At 50.3% G+C, this 27,589-nt stretch overlaps 1 protein-coding gene across 4 annotated transcripts; it reads right to left on the bottom strand.

Annotated features, from left to right (window-relative positions):
- Window positions 1–23,289: 23,289 nt before the first annotated feature.
- LOC136539022 (serine/threonine-protein kinase PCRK1-like) lies at window positions 23,290–26,715 on the bottom strand. 4 transcript variants are annotated; one of them, XM_066530948.1, is made up of 5 exons: window positions 26,170–26,411; window positions 26,056–26,108; window positions 25,079–25,784; window positions 24,818–24,937; window positions 23,290–24,150 (listed from the first exon to the last, which is right to left on the bottom strand). In XM_066530948.1, exons 2-5 carry the CDS (start codon window positions 26,061–26,063, stop codon window positions 23,626–23,628), a joined length of 1,359 nt encoding a protein of 452 aa, XP_066387045.1. In that variant the 5' UTR covers window positions 26,064–26,108; window positions 26,170–26,411; the 3' UTR covers window positions 23,290–23,625. The 4 variants fall into 4 exon arrangements, with proteins under 4 accessions (XP_066387045.1, XP_066387046.1, XP_066387047.1 ...); XM_066530949.1 differs by lacking the exons at window positions 26,056–26,108; window positions 26,170–26,411 and adding an exon at window positions 26,463–26,715; XM_066530950.1 differs by lacking the exons at window positions 26,056–26,108; window positions 26,170–26,411 and adding an exon at window positions 26,463–26,715 and having other exon boundaries at window positions 25,079–25,779.
- Between the last annotated feature and the right edge of the window lie 874 nt (window positions 26,716–27,589).

The following is a 27,589-nucleotide window of genomic DNA, read 5'->3' as shown; positions in this document are numbered from 1 at the left end:
CCGTTCGCCGGTCTATGCACATGGAGCGTAGTGTGGTGCGCTGAGCGCGCTGGTGCAGTCGGTGGCTGATGCGACCACTATCGTCATAGTTCATCCCCATGCTCAAGTGTGAGCTTGGGGGTCTCCGCGTGAGGGCCCGATGGGGCATGGGTCCGAAAGGACTCCGTTACCCCTAGTGGCTATTCCGGAGCGTCCGCCACAGCATACTCCCCGGACGGATGGTGGCTAGGCGCCACGTCACTGATGCTGGAGCCGTCACTCCCGACATCATCATCCATGATGTTGAGGAAATAGGTGGGAGCATAGCTCGCCATCCCCATGAACTTAGATGTGAGAGGGTGCAGCGCTAGCACCTTTTGGAATCCTCGGGTGTATGCGTCCATGGAAGACGCGAGTCCATAGGGGAACCGGTCGTACGACGGTTGCATTGGGGACAACGGGGTTTCGCCGGGTATTTGGCGGAGGATAGAACATAGTAAGTGAATAATAGCATATATATTACTCACAGTGGGGTTTGAGCAGAGAGTTTGCTCAGAATGAAGCGCAGATGCCGCGTCGTTGAAGTCGCGTGTCCTGGAGTCGATGGAGGATGTCTCCCCAACGGGTGCCGGGTCATGAGTCTCCTCATGGAGGTGGAGTACGCCGAGTCGGTCGACGACAAAGTCTAGGCTTCCGAAGAGGAAGGCCTGGGATGGCTCGAAGACGGGTGGAACCCACATCCCGGAGGGCGAGAGTGCGGGGAACTCCAACGAGCCAAAGCGAATCATATCGCCTGAGCCCACCACGGTGGGGGTGGTAGAAGTATGGGCCATCCGATGACCAAAAAAGTATTGAACATACAGCGTCCTCCCCACGGACGGCGCCAACTGTCGTTGCAGAATGTGACCAACTAGTGAATATTTGTAGTTTTGCTGTATGTTGTGATCGGAGGTGGCCTAGCACTCAATGACACAAGATTTATACTAGTTTGGGCAACATGCCCTACGTCTAGTCAGGGTCGGTCGGTGACTTTATTCCTGAGCCTAGGTGCTCGAAATTTGCAGTGGGGTTACAAACGAGAAGGAGAAAGATAGGGTGTACAAGAGGTCCGGTCGGCTCCAACCAGAAGGGCCAAGAGTGACAGGAACTTTGCTTTGAGCTAAGTGTTCAAGCGGGTGCTTAAAGTCTGAACTGGGTGGTTCTGTGGTTGTGAGCTATCGATCTAAGGAACTCTGATCAGCTAGAATCGGTCGGTCTCCCTCCTGTTGGAGGGGAGTGCATCCCATTTTATAGATGTAGGGGATGGCTTTATAGGTGAGAGGGAGAGGGTACTAATGTTTTTAAGCCTTGTTGCCCACGCTGATGAGGATTGGATAATGGTAGGCGTTCACAACACTATTGATGTCATTGTAGAATGTTAGGTGTTCATGGGAAGTTGCACTATCTTCTTCAAGAAGGTTTGACATCGGTACCTGCAAATACTATTTAATGCCTAGAGGCATGTGAGGAGTCACACTATGTTCATCTGGTACGACAAATCCTGGTGCCCATACCACTATCGATGTCCAGAGACATGCAGGGGTCTTACCGTATGGGAGTTTTAGTGGCCCCTACAATACTATAGAGGGAGATGTTGGCGCCTACAATACTGTTCTATGCAGGGTATGGTCCCTGGTACAGTGGTTTTGACTTGTGAGCCTTCCTTTGCCTTTCTCCACACATTTTCTGGTTCCTACCAAGCGGGCGTCCCTGGTCGGATGGCTCGAGTCGGCTCTGAGTGCGCCGGTCGGAGAAGAGCGGTCAGCAGGGTTCCTATGAGCCCCGATCGGAGGGACGTGGGGTCAGAGTCGGAAGTAGGGCTTGGGGCAGGCCTTCCGATCGGAGAGGCCGTCCGGAGGCAGCTAAAGCTTGAATTGAGCGCTCTGGTCAGAGAGGTGGGCTGAAGTAGCCAACGAGCGGGCGTTGCTCTTCTTGGGCCTGGCCTTCTGGTCGGTTGCTAGACTGTTCCTTTGCCCTGTTGTTTTTAGACTCTTAGGCTGAGCCTTGGCATAGAAGCTGGTCCCTGAGGGACCCCAGGTTTATGAACCCGACACCACTTGTTGCCCTTCGCGTCTCGCTTTACTAGAGTTGCTCTTCGTGGCTCCCACGGGGCGAGCACAATGCCCCTCACAAAGCTCTTCTCCAGAGCACCGCAAAAGCTTCTTGTAGGCTTCAACGGAGACCACCACCAAGCCATCTAGGAGGTGGCAACCTCCAAGAGTAACAAGCACCATCGGCTTGCAAGACGACCACCTAGTGCCACTCGATGCAACCTCACAATGCAATCACACTAGAATCGCTCACTCACACAATCAGATGATCACTATCAAGCATGTGTGAGATGGAGGGCTCCTAAGCACTCTCAAGCATGGACACAAAGTCCCCCAAGGTGCTCAATTGCTAGCCATGGCTGAGACCACCTTCTATTTATAGCCCCATGGACTAAACTAGTCATTACCCCTTCACTGGGCAAAACTCGGGGTGACCAGATGCTCTGGTCAGATCGACCGGACGCACCTAGTCTAGCATCCGGTCAATGGATGCATGCCATGTGTCGCCTCTGTTCAACCTCAGTCGCTTGATCTCAATGGTTAAGTGATGACCGAACGCAGCATAGTGCCAAGACCAAACGCTCCTCTGCCGAGTCTGGTCATTTCCAGAGAGGTTCCATTCACGACCGGACGCTGGAAGGCCAGCATCCGGTCGAGTCCAGAGAGCTCATAGAGCTGCTCAACTATGACCGGACGCGTCCAGTCGGTCACAATCGAACATAGCATCAGTATCTAGTTCTTCTCCTCTTCTCTGCGCTGCCATGTCAGTGGGACTGGATGCACCCATTGAGCGTCGAGTCACGAAGTGACCCAGCGTCCGGTCGAAGACTGACGCCTGCACCTTCACTGCTGCCACTGACCAGACGCGCTGGTCCAGATGAGGCCAGCGTTAGGTCACTCACAGTGACCTCCTTTCACCTTTGTTTCTTCACTGAGTTGATCCACATCAACTCCAACTTCTTCTCCATTGTAAATGTGCCAACACCACCAAGTGTACACCACCATGTGTATGTGTGTTAGCTTTTCACAACATTTTTCAAAGGATTAGCCACTCAACTTGCCATGCCACTCGATCCTAGTGATGATACAAAGTTAGATCACTCGAGTGGCACTAGATGACCGATATGCAAACAAGTTTATCCCTCTTGATAGTACGACCATCTATCCTAAACCCGATCATCAACTTCTCTACACACCTATGACCGATGAAATTAATTGCCCTAGGTTATACCTTTGCCTTGCGTATTCCATTTCATCTCCTCCATTTTTGATGCAACACATGCACCCACCAATCACCAAATGATTTGATCCACTTCATATTATCACATGACCGTATTGATTCATCGATCTTGACTTCACTTGCTTTTCACCGTTGCCTTCGTCCATCAGCGCCAAGTCTTGATCAAGCTTCACCGCCATGCGGCCCATCACTCTAAAGCCTTCGACTTGCCCTTCACGCTTGCAACCGGTCCATCAAGCCAAGTCATGTCTTGATCTTCTCCACCTTGATCACATGACTCAATGTCATGTCTCTTGTTCAATGAGCTCCTTCATCATCACATGTGTGAGCTTTGCAACATCTCCGAGCCATTTTCACCTTCATGGCATATGTTGCTCACACACATGTACCTGTGGACTAATCACCTGTGTATCTCACATAAACACAATTAGTCCACCTAGGTTGTCACTCAATTACCAAAACCACACAAGGACCTTTCAGTTGATCCTTCTAGCGTCCAAGGACCAAGCCACAGAGGCGATCATCTAGCTTCAAGCATGTCTAGAGACGATGGCTGGAGAGAAGCTAGGCACATTGCACACCAACCATGGCAGAGAGTTCATGGTGTAGGCATCCATGGACCACTACGCTAATCATGGATTCTAGCGTCATCTCACCACGCCCTATACGCCCCAGGAAAATGGCAAGATGGAATTATGCAATTAGACGGTGTTGGGGATGGCCCAAGCATGATGAAGGGGATGAACGTGCTCGGATGGCTCTGGGGTGAGGCGGTGGGCACCACCATCTTCATCTTGAACTGGTCATCGACGTGTAGTGTGGAAGGGAAGACACCCTACTGTTGACACCAGATGTGGCAAACGGATATACCGCAAGCGTAAGGTAGTCAATGTAGCCTTCACCGGGAGTTTTCTAGGTATCGTATTTCTACGGGAAATGTAAAGTGAACTAACTAAGATCAAGACGGTCCTATGATGATACAAAGGAGTCTATGGTATTTGGGTAGAGAGGATCTAATATAACAATGATATCTAAGAAGGTAAGGTAGATATAATGGTATAGCCCTTGCTCACAAAGGTAATAGGTGAGACAATAGGAGACAAGACCCCTATCCGAAGCAGCTACTCTTTTACTGGAGCCTTGCTAATTTAAAAGCTTGCCTATAAACACATGGTGGGATACAAAGACTAGACATGGCTATCACCACCTGCTAGCTACCACAAACAATCCATGCGACAAGTGGCATACACAGGTAAGATATAGTCTAGACACCACATCTACACTACACTTACTACTCTAACCTTTGCAAGAGATTAGAGCACTCTACTAAAGTAAAGCGGGTACCAATGAGAATCAAGTATATATCTACTATACCAGACTTAGAGTAACAAATGCTATAAAATATCTCAGATGAGAACTTACAAGAAGAGCACATTCACCGAGGTATAGCTTGGAGAAGACACCAGACAAGCCCGGCTCTTCTCCACACTCCCATAACTCTCTCCCTAATCTCATAGCACTACTACTACTAGAGCATGGCTTCACCTAACTAATGAGAGAGTAGTTTCCTCCTTGTAGTCATGAATGAGAGTGAAGGCCTAGGGGGGTATTTATAGCTAGAGGTGGAGTAGGGGCTACTCTAGCACCACATCAGCGATCCACGTGACATCCCTTCTCCATCCTTGGATCAAACCGACTTGACTTGGACGATGGAGATCAAGGACCTTGCATGGAGGCATGCATAGACACGGTGGAAGAAGCTGAGGTTTGATAGCCACCATAGGAAGGTCAGTCGACCTCCCTATGATAGGTGGGTCCTGCCACCACCTTCTAGAAGGCGTCCCCATGTGTCATAGTGAAGGTTGGATACTTTTGTCATGTTGGACGCTTCGTTGTGGGCCCATGAATCCATGTTCTCTCATTTTTGGCCAATAAGAGAAGAGAACCTTGGAATCCAAGGGTAGAGATTGACCCTAGATGTGTTGGGAGGATCATGGGAGGCTTGAGTGGGGGAAGTGGGCCCAAGTTGAGGTCAGGCGACCTCATGATGGAGCCTCTAGCCACCCAAAGTCCATGCTTTGTGTACTTACAAGCAAATAATGACATGTACATGTGGAACCAAGTTATTTGTACCTAAGTCACTATGTTCTTGCTTGTTAGCTCCTAGAAAGAGTGTTTTGTTGATAGTTTTGGTGATGTAAAAACATGGTGAAATTACCGTGAACACCTACGAGGTCTGGTATGGTTCTAAACCAGCTATGCATTTCTTCTGCACCTTCGGTTGCGTTGCCTATGTGAAGGTCACCACCAGACACCAGCGAAAGCTAGATGATCATAGCACACCGATGGTGTTCATTGGCTACGAGCTCGGCTCAAAGGCATACACATTTTATAATCCGAACATGGAGCGTGTTCACATATCGCGGGATGCGGTATTTGAAGAAGGGAGAGCCTGGAGCTAGGATGATGTGGCGGCGAACGCATCAAACACGGCTTAGGGGGAGCCATTCACCTTCGAGTATGTGACGCTGTCTGCCCCGGGCGATGGACATGCGCCGTAGTCACCAACATCTTCACCACCAACGTCGTTGGGTCCCTCTACACTAGCTATGGTCACGCCTTGACGCTAGTAGCACCGGCGCATGGAGCTGCTCCATCAGGCTCGCCTGCACTGGGGACACCTGCTGGGGTGGAGTTCGTGTCCCCTCCACCAAGGGAGCTGGCACTAGCCAACAACCACGACAATGACATGCCATTGCATTTCCAAACGGTGGAAAATATCCACGGGGCGGCTCTAGACCCTCATGAGGCGGACGAAGGGCATGGTGCAGGGTTGCTCCTTCCCATCGATGATGAGCCAACCACTTTTGATGAGGTGCATAGGGAGGAAGACTGGAGGAAGGCCAGGTTCGATGAGCTGTTGTCCATTGAGTAGAACGACACTTGGACACTCGTCAACCTTCCACCTCTGGCTCAAATGGGTGTTCAAGATCAAGCGTGATGAACTGGGCACCATTGTCAAGCAGGAGATGCAGCGCTTGTTCAGGATGAGCGATCTCGGGTTGCTGTCTTACTACTTGGGGATCGAGGTGAGGCAATCCAAGGCCATCATCACTCTCGGTCAAGCTGCACATGCTCAAAGGCTGCTCTAGAAGGCAAACATGGTTGGGTGCAGTCATACACCCATGGCGGTACATCTCAAGCTGTCAAAGAAAGGAACAACGGCGGAGGTTGACGCTACTAAATACCGCAGCCTAGTGGGCAGCTTGCGGTACTTGATTCACACTCGCCCGGACATATCGTTCATGGTGGGATTCATGAGTCGCTTCATGGAGAAGCCCAGGTAGGAGCACATGGTGGTGGCAAAAGCATATGCTCCGTTACATTGCCGGAACGATCGAGTTCAACATCATCTACCCCAAGCTATTAGGCGTCGACAACAACCTTACCGGCTACAGTGACAGCGATTTGGGGGGAGACATTGACAACAGGAAGAGCACAATCGGGATCATCTTCTACCTCAGGCAGAAGGTGGCCTGGCAGTCCCAGAAACAGAAGGTGGTGGCTATCTCCTCCTGCGAGGCGGAATACATCGCGGGCGCTGGTGCAGCGTGCCAGGCGGTGTGGCTCATGAGGCTGCTAAAGGACATCACCTACAATGACCCTCAGGCGCCTCATCTCAAGATGGACAACATGTCTGCAATCGCACTCAACAAGAACCCAGTGCTGCATGATTGAAGTAAGCATATCGATACAAAATTTAACTTTATTCATGAATGTGTGGACAAGGGGACTGTCTTGATGGAGTTTGCGAGCTCTCAGGAGCAGCTCACTGATCTGATGACGAAGGAGCTTGGACGATCAAGGTTTTGTGAGCTTTAGGAGAAGATTAGTGTCGTTGATCTAGGCTGAATCAACTAATTTAAGGGGAGATTTTTGGTAAATTCAGTCTGTTTTGGTCCAGGTTCAGAGTTAGCTAGCTTTCCTATTCTTGGACAATAAATGATAACCCGTTGTTGATGCATCTTGTAATGCTAGAATCGTGCTTTGTTCGTGATGCGGCAAGTCATGTAGATGTCTTCTCCTTCTTTCTCGTTAAGTCATAGTAGAAGCTGGGCAAACCACTCGTTCGGTCATGGGATGTTGCGACCTTGTAGGGAGGAGTGGAGTGCATGGCGCTGGGTTGCTGTGGCTATGAGCCACTATTTGTTTTGTATAAATTTGATGAATAGAGTCAGAAAACACCGAGTTGTTATGGCACCAATCTGCTTGTGTGTTGTCCACTAAGTTCGCGTGTGCTCCTATTCATTTTCAACCAAGATCCGGTCATCTTTCTCGTCTTCGGCGATGGGCGCCGGTGAGCGGGAGACATTTTTTAAAAAGAGTTTTACCTAAGATTTTAAGAAAGCAGGTGATACAACCATTCACTGGGGTTGCCAGTATCATTACAAGTCATAGTAATGAAAGCAGAACAAACCAAAGTACAAATGCTACTGAACCGAGAGATGAAAGCTAAGCAACTAAAGCTCAAAAACATCAGTAGGCATATTCGCATTTGGCTTGAATGACTTCATCCAGCTCATGAACGCATCTTTCACTTGGGTAAAGCGCTTCCTGTCGGTACGAAAAGTGACCAGCAAGTAAATATTTTCGTTTTGCCGTACGTTATGATCGGATGTGGCCTAGCACTCAATGACATAGAGTTTATACTTGTTTAGGCAACATGCCCTACGTCCAGTTTTAGTCGGTCGGTGACTTTATTCCTGAACCCAGGTGCTCGAAGTTTGCTGTGGGGTTACAAATGAGTGGGAATAAGATGGGGGTGTTAGAGGTCCGGTCGGACTCTAGACTGAAGGGCCAAGAGTGACAGGAGCTCCAACATGCGCTAAGTGTTCGAATGTATGCTCTATGTAGCTTTAGAGTTCTAGAGTTGTGAAGCTGTTCGAGTGCTCAGAATGTCTAAAGCTTAGCAGAGGGAGTCAGAATGAACCATCTGTCTCTCTTTTAGGAGAGAGCGCATCCCCTTTTATAGATGAATGGGACGGCCTTACAAGTTAGGAGAGAGAGAGTGTGTGTTTCCTAGTCTTGTTGCCCACCCCGGGTTTATGAACCCGACAGGAGCCCCCTAGCCTCCGGGCGATTCAGATAGAATCGTTTGGAGGATTTTTCATTTTGATAGCGGGTGCGCGCGAGCGCACCCGGTGGATGTAGCCCCCGAGCCCCCGGGCAATTTGGGTAGAATCGTCAAGGGGATTTTTTGACTTACCAGTAGGTGCACGCGAGCGCACCCGGTGGGTGTAGCCCCCGAGCCTACGTTCGACTAGTGAGTCGGTTGGAGGATAAGTATCTTGGTACTCTTTCCTAGGGCCGTAGACTCCTGTGTTTTTGCTGTTCGGGGTGCTCATCCGTGTTTGTCCCGCCCATGACTTGCGCGGTCGGTTGATTTCCTGAGTCGGTGTTGGGCAACCTGAGCTCCTAAGCCCCGTTGGGCTCGGTAGGGGTTGGTCTAGTTCCCTGCGTTACCCCATCTACAGTTTCCACAACCGAAGGGGCTGAGCTAACATCGCTTGCCTCGATGGCTTAAGTGATGCGCTCAGTGAGCTCACTAACGGGCACGTTCGAGCAGAATCCAGGTCTGTTGTTCGTAACAGGATCAGCATAGCTCTCATGTGGCATTCCACTGCTCCTTAACCCGCCTCCTAGCAGATGCTCGGGTCATTCTGGAGATTGACTCAGGTGGCCTGCTGGCCTCCCCTCGATGGAGATTCTGTGGGCATGGCTCGAGGTTAGGATCGAGCGAGAAGGTCGAGATGACCTTGTCTGCTTCTGAGCAGATCGGCCAAGGGCCACTGGGGCTCATCTGTATTTTCTCCCCTGGCTCTGTTTGATGTGAGGCGGCCTTGAGCCCTTCGTAGGCCAGCCTTCGAACCTCGGTCAGTCATTGCTCATGTTGAATGAGGCAACTACCGCTTCATGATGCAACACGAGGCGTTGTGATGCATTAACTGCATATGCAATGCTTTGGATATATGGGATGAATGAATGAATGTATGAATGAATGTTTGAATGTGTGTATGAGAAAGGATGAATGAATGATCATGCATCAGAAAAATAAAAGTAAGAAGGTTTGGTAAAGTTACCTTGATGACTCAAATGACGGGTTTGAGGAGCTCTTATCGGATATGTCCGAATGGGATCTGTGTCCATCATTCATGACGGAGTCGGCATAGCTTGCATGGGGCATCCCTCTACTCCTTACCTATCTCTCGGCATTCGCCTGAGCCGTCCAATCGACTCAGGAATCCCGTTGGTCTCTCCTTTGATGGAGATCCCATTGTTGGGCCCTTCCAAGTCTTGCTGTTCGATGTTCCAAGTATTGGTGAGAACGTTGCCGTTGTCGTCCTTCAGTCGGTAGGCGCTTGGTCGGATCACCTCGGTCATCATATAGGGACCTTCCCATGGTGGAGAGAGTTTATGTTTCTCCTTGGTTGATTGGGTTATTTGGAGCATGAGATCACCGACCTCAAGGATCCTCCCTCTGATTTTTCTTTCATGGTACCTGCAGAAAGTTTGTTGGTAGCGAGCGGAGCGGATGACGGTCATCTCGCGAGCCTCCTCGAGAAGGTCAATCGTGTCATGCTAAGCCTCCACGGCTTGGTCTTGGTCGAAGGCCTTCACTCTTGGGGCACCATGGTCGAGGTCGGAGGGCAGCACTGCTTCAGCTCTGTAGGCCAGGAAGAAGGGCGTGAACCCTGTGGATCGGTTCGAGGTCATTCTCAGGCTCTAGAGGATCGTTGGGACCTCTGCAACCCATCGCCTGGCGTGTTTACTAAGTCAATCGAAGTTGCGTGGCTTGAGTCCTTGGAGGACCATGCCATTGGCTCGTTTGACTTGACCACTAGTACATGGATGTCCGACCGAGGCCTAGTCAATCCTGATGCCGTATCCATCACAGAAGTCCAGGAACTTCTTCTCGGTGAAGTTAGTTCCATGGTCAGTGATGATACAGTTAGGAACACCAAAACGGTAGATAATGTCAAGGAAGAACTTGATCACCTCTTTCGAACGAATATTGGTGATGGGCTTCACCTCTATCCACTTAGTGAATTTGTCCACTATTATGAGTAGGTGAGTGAAGCCGCCCGGGCCCTTTTTGAGGGGTCCTACCATGTCGAGGCCCCAGACCACAAATGACCAGGTGATGGGGATGGTTTGAAGCACCTATGCCGGCAAATGAGTGTGCCGAGCATAGAACTGGCATCCCTCACACCTATGGATGACCTCCTCTGCCTCTCGTAGCATGGTGGGCTAGTAAAAACCTTATCGATAGGCTTTTCCAACCAGCGACCTTGGGGCTATGTGATGTCCATAGATTCCGATATGGACCTCAAGGAGGAGTTGTTTCCCTTGATCGGTAGGGATGCACTTCATGAGTATTCCTGACGGACTTCGCTTGTAAAGTTCATTACTGAATGTGACGAACGTCTTAGCGCATCGAGCGATCCGTCGTGCTTCAGTCCTTTTGGGTGGGAGAATCTCCTTGAGGAGGTAGGCGAGTAGCAGTGCTCGCTAGTTGGCTTGATTGAGTGCTACCACGGCGATGTCGGCGGGCGACATTGTCACGTAGGCACCGAGGTCAGAGCCCCTGAGCGTCAGGTTGGCATCGGGGTGTGTCTTGATCGGACCTTCTAGGATGCGGGCGGATGGCTCATGAAGGTCATTGTTGAAGACCCCATCTAGAGATGGAACCCACCTGGCAGCCAATTTTGTGAGAAAATTGACGGCATCGTTGTCCTTTTGGGGGACATGATGTAGTTCGATCCCCTGGAATTTGTCCTCGAGCTTGCGCACCTCTTGGCAGTATGCTGCCATGAGGGGGCTTTTGTAAGAGGACTCCTTCATGACTTGATCGATGACCAACTTTGAGTTGCCGCGGACATACAGTCATGTAGCGCCGAGCTCGATGGCGATACGCAGTCCGTTGATGAGGGCCTCGTATTCCACGGTGTTGTTTGAGGCCGAAAAGTGGAGTCGAATCACATAGCGAAGCCTGCTCCCATCCGAGGAGATTAGAACCACTCTAGCCTCTGAGCCGGGTACCATCACTGACCTGTCGAAGTACATCATCTAGTACTCATGGGTGACGTCTAGGGTCGAGAGCTGGACCTCCATCCATTCGGTGATAAAGTCTACGAGAGCCTGAGACTTAATAGCAGTACATGGGATATACCTGATGTCATGGCCCATTAGTTTGAGTGCCCATTTGGAGATTTGTCTTGTGGCGTCATGGTTGTGGATGATGTCTCCCAGCGGGTACGAAGTGATGACCAAGACTTCATGGTCGGTGAAGTAGTGTAGGAGCTTCCGGGTCGCCATCAGCATGACATATAGAAGTTTCTGCACCTAGGGGTACCAAACCTTGGCGTTGGTGAGTACCTCCCTGACGAAGTATATGGGTCATTGGACCTTAAGGTGGTGTCTCGACTCCTCCCTTTCGACGACTAGGGTGGCGCTCACCGTGTGGTTGCTTGCTGCGACATAGAGGAGGAGGGGTTCTCCCTGTTCAGGAGCGAAGAGGATCGGAGCCACCGTCAGTGACGCTTTGAGGCTCTCCAAAGCCTGCTGTGCTTCCTCAGTCTAGACGAATGTGCCTATCTTTTTGAGAAGCTTGTAGAGAAGCATTCCCTGCTCGCCTAGCCGGGAGATGAACTGGCTTAGGGCGGCCAAACTACCGGTGAGCCTTTGTATGCCCTTGACGTTGCGTGTATGGCCCATGTTGGAGATGGCCGTGATTTTTTTGGGATTAGCCTCGATGTCGTGTTTGAACACAATGTATCCAAGCAGCTTCCCCTTTGGAACCCCAAAAACACATTTTTTGTGATTCAATTTGATGTTGAACCTTCGGAGGTTCGTGAACGTTGCGGCCAAGTTCGCGATCAGGTCACAAGCTTGAGCTGTTTTGACCACTATGTCATCAACATAGATGATGATTGTTGGTTTTGGCCGTTCAACTTGGTCAGGCTAGTTGAGCGGGTCGATTTGATCGGCGAAGCATTGCTGCATGCACCATTGATAGGTGGCGCCAACGTTCTTTAGACCGAAAGGCATGGTTATGTAACAGTATGAACTATACGGGGTGATGAATGAGGTTGCGAGCTGGTCGAACTCTTTCATCGCGATCTAGTGATAGCCTGAGTAAGCATCCAGAAAGAAGAGGATTTTGCATCCTGAAGTGGAGTCGACTATCTGGTCTATGCATGGCAAAGGAAAATGGTCCTTTAGGCATGCCTTGTTGAGGCCAGTGTAATCAATGCACATTCTCCATTTCTTGATCTTCTTTTTAACAAGAACAGGATTGACAAGCTAGTCGGAGTGGTATACCTCCTTGATGAATCCGGCTGCTAGGAGTTTGGTGACCTCCTCGCCTATGGCCCTACGCCTCTCATCGTCAAAGCAACACAGGCATTGCTCGGCGGGCTTTGAGCCTAGAATGAGGCGTAATGCGTGCTCGGCGACCTCCCTTGGTATGCCTATCATGTCAGAAGGTTTCCATGCAAAGACATCACGATTGGCGCATAGAAAGTCAGCAAGTTCGTATTCCTATTTGGCCGAGAGCTGGGTCCCAATCCGCATCATCTTGGTTGGGTCGGTGGGGTCGATCCCCACCGCCTTAGTTTCCTCGAGTGGGCAGAAGGCAATCGAGGAGGTCGGCTTGTTGCAGTCTAGGACTGCTGGGGTCGACGATTCTTCGAGCCGAGGGAGCTCAGCTGAGTTGATAATGGCAGTGGTGAGCTCGTAATGCTCGTGGTCGCAAGTGTAGGCATGCGAAAAGGTGCTACCCACAATGATGACGTCGTTTGGTCCCGGCATCTTAAAGTTGAGGTAGGTGTAGTTGGGGATCACCATGAACTTGGAGTAGCATGGCCGCCGCAAGAAGGCATGGTAGGACCCTGGGAAGTCCACCACCTCGAAGGTAAGGACCTCCGAGTGGAAGTTGGCTCAGTTGCCAAACGTGACGGGCAGGTCGATCTACCCGAGTGGGTATGCCTGCGTCCCTAGGATCACGCCATGGAAGGGAGAGCTCACTGGGCGGAGCTCCAACCGGGGGATGCGCATGGCATTGAGGGTGTCGACGTAGAGGATGTTGAGGCCGTTGCCTCCATCCATCAGCGCTTTGGTGAGGCGCTTCTTGTAGACAATGGGGTTGACGATGAGCGGGTAGCGACCCGGTCTGGCGATGTGGGAAGGATGGTCCCTCTGATAAAAAGTGATCGGAGATTCTGACCAACTAAGGAAGGAGGGGACGACCATTTCGGCGACGCATGCCTCTTTGTAGCGCACTTTGTGCTGGCGCTTGGAGTAGATGGCATCAGATCCCCCAAAGATCATGAGGCATTCCTCCAAATCAGGAAAGTCGTCCCCATCCTTGCCCGCCATGCCTCCTTTTTTGGTCACCGCCTCATTGCCCTTTCCTTCTTTTGGTCCGCCGGCCTATCGTAGAAAGCGCTTGAGGACTTCACAATCCTTGTAGAGGTGCTGGACAGGGTAGGCATAGTTGGTGCATGGGCTCTCCATGAGCTTGTCAAAGTGGTCAGGCTGGCCCTGCTGGGGCTGCTTGCCCGCGTGATTAGCCACGGCGACCAAAGCGGAGTTGGCCGGTCGGCCCCAATCCTTCTTGTTCTTTTTGCCCCTTTGCGTGGAGGGGCCCTCGTCTTGGTCCTCGTGCTTGGCCTTGCCCTTGTCTCGGCCTCCACTAAAGACCGCTCTGATCGCCTCCTTGCCGGAGGCGTGGTTCGTGGCGATATCGAGCAGGTCATGGGTGGTCCTGGGCTTTAGACAGCCGAGCTTGTGGATCAAGGACTCATAGGTTGTCCCAGAGAGGAACACACTGATGATGTCCGCGTTGATGACATTAGGAAGGGAGTTGCATTGTTTTGAGAACCTATGGATGTAATCCCGCAGGGACTCGTTGAGCTCCTGCTAGCAGCTCTTGTGGTCCTAGGAATTCCCAGGGCGAACATACGTCCCTTGGAAATTCCCGATGAAGATCCTCTAGAGATCCGCCTAGTCGCGGATGCTGTCAGGTGGAAGGAATTCGAGCCATGCTCAAACATGCTCTCCCATGCAGATGGGGAGGTATTGAATGATGAAATGGTCATCATCCACTCCTCTGGCTCAGCAAGCGAGCCAGAAGTCTTCGAGCCATATACCAGGATTCGTTTCCCGGTGTATTTAGCGATGTTGGTAGGCGGTCGGAAGTGCTATGGGAACGGCGCTCTCTAGATGCGATGGCCAAAGGCCCATGGTCCTAGGATGTCCGGGCTAGGACTTCGGTCGTCCGATCGGCGACCATGCCTAGGGTGCGTTTTCCCGCTCCCCTCGATGGTCCGGCCGGGGCCCGTGCCACCTGCTCTCACCGCCCCATGATGGACGTCATCATCACGCCGAGCTTGACGCCAATTGTTGATGACACTATGAGCATCTTGGTTCGGCCCGAGCTGTTCGTGCATAGGGGGTCGGTGTAGAGCGGGCGTCGGGTCAGGCCATTGTGCAGCTGTGGCCTCCTATTCTGCACTCGGCGACTATAGTGGTGAGCGGATGGAGCGATTTTATTGGTGCGCCCCCATTCCCCCGGTGGGGAGAGGCCACGAGTCGGTGTCGCGACGCGGAGCTCTCTGCCTATTGAACGACGGTGGTTTCCACCAGCGCTCGGGGGTTCTAGTGGACCGTCTGCTCCTGGGGGTCGACAGGCTCTGAAAGGCCACATAGAAGCATCGTCGCAGTGGCGATGTTCTGGCCAGCCCGAGTGAGCTATGGGGGATCGTTCCCCATATCCATAATGTTGTGCTGGACCTAGCGGGCGTGACCCCGGGCGCCGCTCGCCGAGATACGCGCACGGGGCGCGGCGTGCTGCGCCAAGCGCGTCGGCGTAGGTGGCGGCTAGATCTGCCACCTTTGTCGTAGCTCCCCGCCATGCTCCTGCGCACGCGCGAGGGCCTCCGCACGAGGGTCCGGAGGGGTGTGAGTCTGTAGGGACTCTGCTACCACCGGCGGCTGTCCTGAAGCGTCCGTCATAGCGCACTCCCGGGACAGAGGGTGGCTAGGTGCCATGACGTCGCCGATGCTAGAGCCGCCGCTTTTAACCTCGTCATCCATGAGGTCATCGAAAGAGGCGGGAGTGTAGCCCGGCATCCCCATGAATTTGGATGTGAGAGGGGGCAGCGTCAGCATCCTTCGGAGCCCCCACGCGTACACATCCATGGGGGACGCGAGGCCATAGGGGAACCAGTTGCATGGCGGTCGCGGTGGGGGCAATGGGGTTCCTCCTGAGAGTCGGCGGGAGATATTAAATAGCGAGTAAAGAACAATATGTATGTTACTCACAGTGGGGTTTGAGTCTAGCGTGGGCTTGGAGTGAAGCGCAAGTGCCTCGTCGTTGAGGTCGTCGGGTGGCCCGGCGCCCGTCAAAGGGACAAGTGCCTCCTCGCGGAGGCGAAGTACTCCGAGCCGGTCGGCGACAAAGTTCAGGCTTCCGAAGAGGAAGGTCTGGGATGGCTCGAAGATGGGAGAAACCCACATCCCAACAGGTGGAAGTGTGGGAAACTCCAGCGAGCCGAAGGGAGTCGTATCGTTTGAGCCCGCCATGACGAAGATGGCGGAAAGGTGGGGCCATCCGATGACCAAAAGCGTGAACGTACGGTGTCCTCCCCACGGCCGGCGCGAACTGTCGGTGCGAAAAGTGACCAACAAGTAAATATTTGTTGTTTTGTCGTACGTTGTGATCGGATGTGGCCTAACAGTCAATAACACAGGGTTTATACTGGTTCAGGCAACGTGCCCTACGTCTAGTTTGAGTTGGTCGGTGACTTTATTCCTGAGCCTAGGTGCTCGAAGTTTGTTGTGGGGTTACAAACGAGTGGGAATAAGATGGGGTGTCAGAGGTTCGGTCGGACTCTGGACTGAAGGGCCAAAAGTGACGGGAGCTCCAACGTGCGCTAAGTGTTCGAACGTATGCTTTGTGTAGCTTTAAAGTTCTAGAGCTATGAAGCTGTTCGAGTGCTCAGAATGTCTAAAGCTTAGCAGAGGGAGTTAGAATGAACCGTCTGTCTCTCTTTTAGGAGAGAGCGCATCCCCTTTTATAGATGAAGGGGACGGCCTTACAAGTTAGGAGAGAGAGAGTGTGTGTGTTTCCTAGTCTTGTTGCCCACGCAGTTGGGTACAAGACGGTTTGTCGGCGCCCACAATACTGTTGACACCCAGATGCATATGGCAGGCTCCATCGTGTTCTTCTGGTGTGACAAATGCCGGCACCTACTATACTGTAGGACAAATGTCGACGCCCGCAACACTGTTCATGTTCTGACATGTCTAGAAGACTGTAAAGTACCCTTCTAGCATGGCCTGACAGTACTGCCCTACAGGTGTGCAAGGTACGGTCATCGGTATTACGGTTGACTTGAGCGTCTTACCTTATCTGCTCCGCCTGATTTCTTGGGTCCTTACCGAGCGGGAGTCCCTGGCCGATCATTCCCAGTCGGCTCCGACCGTGCCAGTCGGAGAAGAGCCGCAGGCAGAGGTTCGGTGTATTTCCGGTCGGAGAAGCAGGTCGAAGTCGGAAGCGAGCGTCGCCCCTCCCTGGCCAGGCCTTCCGGTCAGAGAAGCGGGTCGGAGTCAGAAGCGAGCATCGCCCCTCCTTGGCCGGGCCTTCCGGTCGGAGTCGGCAGCGAGCGTCACCCCCTCCTTGGCCAGGCCTTCCGGTCAGAGACTAGATCGCTCTTCCGGCCTATCGTTAGGTATCTGGGCCGGCCTAGGAGTTGCGCGTCGTTTGTAATGTCGCCTGCTGGGCCGAGCTTTTGCTGGAAAGCAGACCCATTAGGGACCCCGGGTTTATGAACTCGATACTTTCTGTCTCCTTCCTTAAGCATGATACTCCATTTCTGCATCAGGGAGAGCGCAACGTATATGACATCAGTGGGAGCTTTGGGAAAATGCTTCTCTATTGCCATCTTATTACGGGTTGTCCATAGAGTCCAGGCAAATCCTGCAAAGAAAAAGATCAGAAGTCAGGCCGGCAGAGGCCCCTTGCCTTGTAGCCAAGACCCACTGAAATCCAAAAGTGTAGATGGACAATTATTTAACTGGAAAATTTCCCCAACGATACACCAGACAAGTTTGGCCAGGGGACATTTGAAGAAGATGTGGTCTACCGTCTCAGGGCATCCACATACACAGCAGGTCCCAGATCCCTTCCAACCCCTCTTGAGAAGACTCTGACCAACTTGCAGTTTATTGTTGAAAACTTGCCAAAGAAAGAATTTTATTTTCAGAGGCATTTTACTCTTCCAGAGTAACCCTGCTACTCTACCAGCCACCCCCCTATCAGTGATGAATCTGTACAAAGATTTAGTTGAGAAGCACTTACACTTAGCGAAAGCCCAAATCACCATATCAGAATTGGAGTTAAGATAAACTTCAGACAAGTCATGACTCAACTCGAGCCATCTACTGTAATCTTGGGCAGATGAGTTCTTCTACAGTCCATAAACCACTTGTCTCCCTCCCAGCAATCAGCCACTGAACACTTCTGATTCCGCACCAGTTTGTACAGATCTTCAGAAATGATTTTTAATGGAGCACCTGTGACCCAACAATCTTGCCATTTCCTACTTTGTAGATAGCACCCCATTTAAAAAGATGCTTGACCCTGTGTAACCCCTGCCAGAACTGGGAACTCCCTGTCACCTTGGAATTAAAAAAGTTCCCAAATCTCATATACTTGGCTTTCAAAATTTTGAACCAAAGTTCATCAGGTTCCTGGTGAATTTTCCAAATTCATTTAACCAAGAGACAATCGTTCATAATTTGAGTGTTAATAATACCTAATCCCCCTTGGTCCTTAGGTCTGCATACCATTTCCCATTTCGCCATGTGATACTTGAATTTAGCATCATCCCCTTGCCACAAGAATTTAGCTCTAGTTCCATCCATTTTCTTATGAACTCCCCCTTGGAGACAGTAGAATCCCATGCAATACAAAGGAACTGCTCAAGCAAGTATTAGTTTGAATTTGCCTACCACTAGAAGTAAGGAATCTACCCTTCCATGGGTCTAATCTTTTGGTCATTTTTTTGAGAAATAGGCAGGAAAGCACCCATGCTCAAATGCCTATCACTAACAGAGATTCCCAGATATTTCATAGGTAAATCACCCAATTTACAATTAAGCATGTTAGCCATTCTTTCTTTCTCCCCTTGATCCACTCCAAAGACAAAAACCTCACTCTTGTGGAAGTTGATCTTCAATCCTGACAGCCACTCAAAACAGTAAAGAATAAGTTTCAAATTTCTTATAGAAGAGTCTGACCCATCAATCATGATGACAGTGTCATCAGCATATTGGATGTGTGAGATCCCTCCAGGTACCAAATCCTCCAAAACCCCTTTGATGTGACCCTTTGCTACAGCCTTATCCAGCATGGTCCCCAAGGCATCAGCAACCACATTAAACAGAAGAGGGGAAAGAGGATCCCCTTGCCTAAGTCCTCTGAAAGTCCTGAAGTATGGGCTTCTATCCCCATTAACATTCACACAAACCTGTCCACCCAAGACAGTTTGCATGATCCAAGCTATCCACTTTTGAGGGAAACATTTTCCTATTAGAATCTGTTCAAGAAAGGTCCACCTAACACTGTTATAGGCTTTCTCGAAGTCGATATTCAAGATCAACCCTTGAGCATTAGATCTCCTTAATTCATGCTACACCTCATGCAGTACCACCACTCCCTCCAGGATATTCCTGCCCTTGATAAAACCAGTCTGGTTTCTCCCAATAATTTTCCTAGCAACAGGGACCATCCTAGTGAGCGGGAGACATCAGCCTTGCAGCACATGGCATGGGCACCAAATCGATGGAGATGTTCCAGAAGATGCAGCGTGCTGGGGTTTCGTTGGATGGTACCTATGTTGAGCACTTGTGTCCATGGTGGTCTAGAGGCTTGGAGGTTCTCCCGCTAGCTTAAAGCGCAAGGATTCAGACCACATATTGATCATTATGCTTGCCTCATAGATGTGCTTGGCCGAGCAAGGCGCTTGGAGCAAGCATATTTTTATGGTGTAGTTAAAAGTATGCCTGTGTTTCTGTGCTTGGTGCTCTCCGGAATGCCTGTCATTTGCACGGATGGGTGGAGCTGGGAGAGGTAGTCGGCAAGCAGCTTGTTCAATTGCAGCCAGACCATGATAGCAGGTACATTGGCTTGTCCAATATCTACGCTGTTGCCAGACGATGGCAAGAGGCAAAGAAAGCTAGAAAGGTGATGGAGGAGAGGGGTCTAAAAAAGGTCCCTGGATTTAGTGAAAGTGTGAAACTGAAGTTGGTGGTGGACTCTCCAGGTTCATTGCCCAAGACAAGACTCATCCGGGGCTCGGCGGAGATTTATGACTTGCTGAATCTAATAGCAATGGAGATGAAAATGAAGGATGATGCTACTATTCCAGATTACCTTTGCACACTGCTAGAATGATGGTTGCACCTGTGGCTGTGGCTCTCTCAAGAATTCCATGAAGCAGTTTGATCATTTTCTCAGGGTGATTCTGTATTTGTTGCTCACAGTTGTCCACTGAAGCACTGTCCAACTAAGTTGCAGATTGCTGTACATGCTCTACTGATAGAAGAGACGCAGAAAGATGGGAGGCAGATGTGATCTTGAGATTCTCCTAGCTGCTCTAAGAGTTCAGTAAAGCAGGGGAGAAATTAATGACAACCATGATTACTGTATGTACATCGCTTGAATAGGAGGCAGATATTATTGACATCTGATAAACTTTCTGGCTTCACCTGTAGCTACTGCCTCTATGACAGATTTGGCAGTAAGTTGAAAACCTCATCGCGGTTTTTGATAAGTCACAAGCATCTGGTAAAACTATGAATGGAGCAATTTTGCAATCTGCCAGGAGTCCAGGAGCATGCTCTGGCAATTTATATGGAAGTGCGTAAGCAATTTCTGCTCTACATCGCTTTGGTACATATTCTCCCTCTCTTTTTATGCATATCACTTGGTCTCGGCGTTACAGGGCGCCGCCTTACATTATCCCAAACTGCAAATTTCTAATCCAGCTTTTTGATACAATTGAGCAGGAAAGGGGCTTATCTTCTCATGAGTTGCAGGCACGCAGGGAATGTCAGTCAGGATTGCCTCTCCTAGGCGATCAAAGAGAAAGCTTCCTACTGGAAGCAGCGGAGCAAATTCCGCGCATCAAGGAAGGCGATGCGAACACCGCCTTCCACCATGCACAGGCTTCAGTCTGCCTTCGCTGCAACGACATCCGTTGTGTTGAAGTGCAAGGCGAAGTAATTTACAATCATGATGGTAAAGTTCAGGCGCTGAAAAACTTCTTCAGATCCGTCATTGGTCAACCTGGAAGCTCATCTTGGAGTTTCATCAACTCCATCTTCCAAGACCAGCATCAACCTTTAGCGCAGCTCACTGCACCTTTCACTGAGCAAGAAACGCTTGCAGCTTTGAAGGCGATGGATCGCAACAGTACGCCGGGGCCTGATGGTTTCGGCCCCTCCTTCTACAGGCTACCTGGTCCTCGATCAAACGGGAAGTCATGGCACTCCTCTCCGCGTTCCATGATGGTGGCGCCGACCTTGAAAGAATTAACAGATCATACATGGTTCTCATCCCAAAGAAGCCTGGGGCAGTCTCAGTTGATGGTTTCAGACCGATTTGTCTCCAAAATTGCTCTGTAAATATCATCGCCAAGATACTCACCTTGAGATTGCAGCAAGAGATTGGAAAGATGATTGACCTACATCACTGGATTTCTGCAGGGCAGATCAATCTTAGAAACATTCAATTTCGCGGCTGAGGTGGTGCAGGCGTGCAAGAAAAGGAGACTGCCAACCTTGGTGCTCAAATTGGACTTTGCAAAAGCTTTCGACACCGTGATTTGGGACAGTCTGATCAGGATTATGCAGGCTAGTGGGTTTGATCAGCTTTGGTGTGACTGGATACTCAACATCCTCTCTTCCTCCAAGTCTGCCGTGCTTGTGAACGGGTGCCCGGGGAACTGGATAAACTGCAAACGCGGACTTAGACAGGGCGACCCCTTATCGCCCTATCTGTTCCTCCTAGGAGCTGACACTCTACAGACTATGCTACGATAGGCGTCCTCGATCAAGCATCCAATTGATCCTGAAGCTCCATGTGTTGTCCTACAGTATGCCGACGACACCTTGATTGTGTTGAAGGGGGACTGCCAGGCAGTGCAAACTCTCAAGACTGTCCTGGATGACTTCTCTGACTCCACTGGACTAAAGATCAACTACTCAAAGAGCACTATGGTTCCAGTTCATTTGGACCAAGCCATTGCAGATCAGTGTGCTTCAATTCTAGGGTGCTCTCAGGAATCCTTTCTGCAAACCTACCTGGGTCTACCCCTGTCTGATCACAAGTTGCCGGTGTCTGCTTTCTCCACCTACATTGACAAAACTGATAGATATTTGTCAACTTGGCAGGCCTCTCTCCTGAACACCATGGGCAGAGTTGTCCTCATCAACTCTGTGTTAGACAGCCAGCTGGTGTACATCATGTCCGCAACCCAGGTACCGACGGAGGTAATTAAGATGATTGACAAAAGACGTCGTTCCTTCCTGTGGACTGGAGATAAAGAGACATCTGCCGGCAAGTGCCTAGTTGCTTCGCCAAACGTCTGCACAACAAAGGAGCTGGGAGGTCTTGGCATCAAGGACTTCGGCACTCAGAACATTTGATTGCTGCTCAATCTGGAAAACCGTTTGCACTGTGCCTCTACGTCGGCATGGGGGAATTGGATCAGAACTCATGTGGATCTCTCCAACATGAATGCTGTCAATCTGGGCACTCACTGGGATTTGCTCCGATCTCTCCTGCCACTCTACCAAGCTATCACCACGGTCCAGCTCGGAGATGGAAGATCAACATCATTTTGGTCAGATTTTGGTTTGAAGATGATGCGCTGGCTGATCGCTTCCCCAGATTATACAGCCACTGCACGAGAAAAGAGGTGTTTGTCCGTCAGGCGATCACCTCTGACCTTGCTGGAAACTTTGTAAATGGACTGTCCACTCAAGCACAAGCTGAGCTGCTGCAGCTCCGCTCCATCATTCAGGGCATCGTGCTCTCTGACGACACAGGCACAAGACTATCTCCCCTATCCCGCTCCAATGAGAAGCTAGATACATCGGCAATCTACAAGCTCCTCAAAGCTCGGGGGTTATCTGCTGAACCTGCATCTACTTTCATTTGGCAGAATGCTGCACCACCAAGAGTACAGCTCTTCGCGTGGTTACTCTTAAAAGGAAGAATTCAGTGTAGAGCAAACCTCCACCGCAAGCACATTGTGGACTCCCCAAACTGCTCGGTGTGTGGTGCTGCAGAGGAGACACCAGACCACATCATGTTCCATTGCGCCGTTGCTGAGCAGTTTTGGTCAAGTCTGGATTGGAAATCGGTGCTGGCACCTCAACAAGCAGACTTCACTGCATACCAAAAATTGGCAACCTCCCTGACGCCCAGTACAACACGTTCATCATCCTGTGTTTCTGGCAACTGTGGAAGAGAAGAAACGGCTTCGCCTTCTGAAATGAAAATCTGAACCTGAGACAGCTATTTCTCTCTTGCAAAAATGAAGCAACTGCCACGAAAAGATAAAAAGGTGATCGATGATTGGTGTAGATTGTTTGATCAATCAATGAGCTCGATCTTGGCTTGATGCCAAATCTGTAACAGAGCGCCTCCCCTCATCTCCTGTAAATCTTCTTGTATATCTTGTAATGATGTAACTGGTGCCTAAATTCAATAAATCAGATGGGGGTAAGTAACCCCCCCCCCCCCCCCCCCACCCCACCCGCGTTGAAGTTCAAAAAAGGAAGGTACGAAAAAGGGCAACACCTTAGACTTGGGCAGCAATGGCACTACAAGAATACTCTTATTTGGCACATCATGCATCTCAAAAGTCACTCCACAAAACCAAGTAAACTGTACAATAAGCCTTCTACACGAAAAAAAATGACTGCTTGAGCTTAATAAAAAACATGGAACCTCCGAGTTTGTGGAGAAGATTGCCTATCAGCCTATTTGTGATCCCGGAAAATGTGAACCTACCCATTATTTAGTGGTGGCCTCCATGGGCTGCACCAAACCGTTTGTTTATAATTGTCATGCTCTGTTGCCAAAAGAAAACTCCAGGTGACCTTTTAAGTCACTTGCTGTTTTTGCTACTAACTATGCAAGTCAAGACATGCAAGAAACACCTTATCTATTGATGATCTGAATCATTGTGTTCTCACAAGCTTAGGCGTCCACCTTTGCCATGCAAACCATCTCCCCTCCCTAGCTTTAATATCTGCAATCCTTCTTTTCAAGTCAATGCCTTTCCGTTTCTTTTCATCACTCACTAATTCCTTTGAATTGCTGATCAAGGGATGCTCCGGCGTTCCAATTTCGCTGCTCTCAACGATCTTCTGCACCATCTCCAGTACCTCGCTCATCTTGGGACGGTACCTGGCATGGCGCACCAGGCACTTATTTGCCACTGACGCAAGCTGGGCAGCTAATTTTGTGCTGTAGTTCCCTTGAAGCCTTGGATCAATTACAGTCCCAAGCTTCTTGGCGCCGGAAGTGTAGGGCTTCATCCAGTCCACGAGATTTTGCTCGCCTCTTGGCCTGTTCCGGTCCAGAGGTCGCCGGCCTGTAAGGAGCTCAAGGAGCACGACGCCGAAACTCCATATGTCATTCTTGGTGCTGAGGCGTCCTGTGTGGATGTATTCAGGAGCTGCATATCCAATTGTCCCCACCACCTGTTTGATATACAACACTAGAAATTCATTAACTTGAAGTTTTGAACAGAGGTTGATATGTTGGGTTATAATTTATAAATATGTTTGGATATACTATTGATTGATGTAGAATTTTAGAATCAATGTGGTAAAGTGTTGAGAACTGGAAAGCTCCCAGAAAGCTAGCTGGTTGTAACTGACCAGAAAGGTTAGGTCAGGTGACTTTAGCGTGCAAAATAACCGAAAGTGCCTGGCCGCATTTATGCTACTTTTCTACTTTTATTTGCTTGCGTAGAAGATAGTACTAGTAAATATGGTCAGCCCCTTGTTTCCACGGGCACGAGGCCACCAATATTTGAAAGTTTTTCTAGCACGTGCACCAATTGCTTGACCGGATCAGAATGGTAGAATGATTTGGCCTTGTTCGGCTAACCTTGAACCCGGCTTGATCCGCTTCTTTTTTCATTCGGAACTGTATTTTTCTCTCACAAAATTTCAGCACGAACAGTGTTATCAGCCGTGAACATTGATTTTTTGTGTCAGCCGTGAACATGTGTTCTGACCGCGCTTGGGTTGGCTACTTGGTTCCAGGTACCAGGAGGAACGTGAGAAGCTGTCTTTGAGATCCATGCCAGAAGCTACTAACCAAATTCTGTACATTATGCGAAGAAGATTGTTTGTTGCGTACCACTGTGGAGACATGGCTTCCTTCTTGAGGTCCTAACCTCGCCAAGCCAAAGTCGGACAGTTTGGCGTTCCAGTTGTCGTCGAGAAGAATGTTCGAAGGCTTCAGGTCGCGAAATATTATCTGAAACAGAACTTCAATGTTACAAACGAAACAATGCAACGTTTCTTCTGAATGGCACAGGGTGAAAGGTACAGAACAGGGCAAATCTATCAGCTGATGCAGTCCAAAGAACGTCAGAGATTCGAGGTGAATGAAGCCTACCTTGACTTCGGATTCTTCATGGAGATACTTCAATCCTCGAGCTGTGTCAAGCGCCACCCTGAGCCTCATCGCCCACGACGCCGGGCGCGGGGACCTGGAGGAGAGATGGTCCGCCAGGCTTCCGTTGGGCATGAACTCGTAGACGAGCAGCAGCTGCATCCCCCTCTCGTCATCCTCGGCGCAGTAGCCGATGAGCTTGACCAGGTTGGCGTGGTCCACCACCCCGAGCACGTTCACCTCCGTCGTCCACTCCTTGTGGCCCTGCAGGCCCTTGCGGCCGAGCTGCTTGATGGCGACGTCCAGGCTCCGGCGCGGCTCCAGCGCGCTCCGGATGGTGCCGCGGTAGACGCAGCCGAAGCCGCCCTCGCCGAGCATGAGCGCGCGGCTGAACCCGCGGGTGGCCGACTTCAGCTCCTGGAAGGTGAAGATGCGCAGCGCGTTGGGCGGCCGCTGCGACGACAGCGACAGCTGCCGGCACCGGCCCAGGGAGCCCGCGCTGCTGAGCTCCGATGCGTTCAGGGAGCACTCAGACGCCGACCGCCGCACGTCGCGGTCCGTCGACGTGGTGCTGCTGTTGGACAGCGACCGCCCCGTCGTCGCCGCCGCCGCCGTCGCCTCCCCGCGCCGCTCGTTGGCCTCCCGCTCCCAGCTCGCGAACCGGAAGCAGTGCATGGCGCTTCTGATGCTCGGAGACGCCGCGCCTGCTCTGCAAAAGCATCCATCGTGGCCACACACAAAGTAAGAGGGAAAAATTCTAGAGCTTTTCTTTCTTTCTTTCTTTTTCACTCTGCTGCAACGGCACCAATGGTGACAGGCAAAAACATTGATAAATATTTGAATCGCTAAATTGGTAAACTCTTTTCTACTCCTTACTAAGGAATACTATATGTTTAAGTCGAAAAGCAAAAGATGAACCCAAAATGGGAACGAAATTTGAAAAAGAAGGCCAAAAGGCGGATCAAAGAAGATGGCTATACCTCTCCATTTGGCAAGAAAGCCAAGTTTTCGAACCAAAACAAAGATCAAACAGCTCAAAACGAGACCGATCGATCACCAATCAGTGGAGTCCAAACCACCCACCAAATCTGAAGAAGGCGAGCTTGCAGGACCGACAACACACACGAGAGGAACAACGTCGTCACGCCAGGAAGTCGATTAGGCAGCCATGGCAGCAAACATTTTTTTTCAAGCCGGTCCTCCCTTCCCTTCCCCCTCCAAGTCCAACCACCCAATCAACCTTCACCGTCCACGCAATCGCTGTCAATGGCGTTACCCCACCCCGCCGCGATCTCTTGCTCCTCCGCACCCACCCCGAACGAACGAATCCCGTTCCCAGTTCCCTCCCAAGAGCAAAAAAACAAACAAGCTTGGTTCAATCGCTCACCTGGTCACCTGCACATGGGACGGGGGAAGAATATGCGCGCGATCGCTAGCTCGTCGGAATCCGCCCCCGAGAAAGTATTGACAAGGGCGGTGGCCGGTGGGAGTGGATTGGGTAGGGGTAAAGAAGAGTTAATTAACAGGTCAATGGAGGGGGCGGGGCGGGTGTCTGCTCGTGTGAGCTACGCGCGGCGGCGGCCTTCGTCTTCGTCTTCCTCCTCCGCTGTCTCTATCTGTTTGGTTGGTTCCTTCCTTGCTTTGGGGTGTGAGCGGGGGCGAGAGAAATGTGAGGGTTGACCAACGAGACGTTTAAATGGTTTCGACAGTGAAACGCGGAGAAGGTGCGTGGGTACGACGGGTACACAAGCTGGAAACTCAACAGCAAACAAAAGTTATAAATGGACATGAGTAATCGCAATTCCAATTCCGTTCAAAAGTCGATAGCTAGGTAAGATTGCAAATCCTTTGTGTGGTGAACGATTAGTTAACAAAAAATATATTACATTACATCCCTCATTTTATTAGAGGATCCCTGTAGAAAAAAACTTACTCTCTCTATTTTAAATTACAAGACGTGTTGACTTTTTTTTTAGACATATAGCTTTACTACGTATTAGATATACATTATGTCTAAATATATAATAAAAACAATATATCTAAAAAAATCAAAACAACTTATAGTTTGTACTGAGAGACTATCAAAGAATTTCACTACAAAAGAAATTCTTTGATATATAACGTGCATTTGGCTTTTTCTTGGTTAGGCCTGGAGACGCACCGAAACCGCTCACCACAGTTGGCAAACATGCCCTTGCCGAGCGAGGCAAGGTGAGCTGGCTAGGAAAAACAACCAAACACACCCTTTACTACAAGAGACAACACGCCAAAACAACCATCCACGTGCATAAATAGCTATGAGTGACCATCACCAACCCCTTCGCTGGAGAGGACCGAGTTGCTGCCGTAGTAAATGTTGGCACTCAAGATTGATCAAAAGAGGCAAACCTGGGTTTGTTATGGAAAAATCTGTTTTGTTTGCCTAAGCTAGTTTTGGAAGTTTCTCAAAATACAAATTAGACTTCACAATTGCCTAAAAAACACTTATAAAACCTACACAGTTTCTATTTAGAT

This window comes from Miscanthus floridulus, chromosome 2, assembly GCF_019320115.1.
Source record: "Miscanthus floridulus cultivar M001 chromosome 2, ASM1932011v1, whole genome shotgun sequence".
In the NCBI taxonomy this organism is placed as follows: Eukaryota; Viridiplantae; Streptophyta; class Magnoliopsida; order Poales; family Poaceae; genus Miscanthus; species Miscanthus floridulus.
Note: the sequence above shows the minus strand (reverse complement) of the source record. Positions and strands in the feature narration are given on the sequence as shown.

Bases quoted from the DNA above. Each gene is read 5' to 3' on its own strand.
- LOC136539022 (XM_066530947.1), bottom strand. The intron at 24,938-25,078 runs GTAGGCTTCATT...GTTCTGTTTCAG, and splicing joins ATGAAGAATCCGAAGTCAAG to ATAATATTTCGCGACCTGAA. The intron at 24,151-24,817 runs GTACGCAACAAA...TATATCAAACAG, and splicing joins GAAGCCATGTCTCCACAGTG to GTGGTGGGGACAATTGGATA.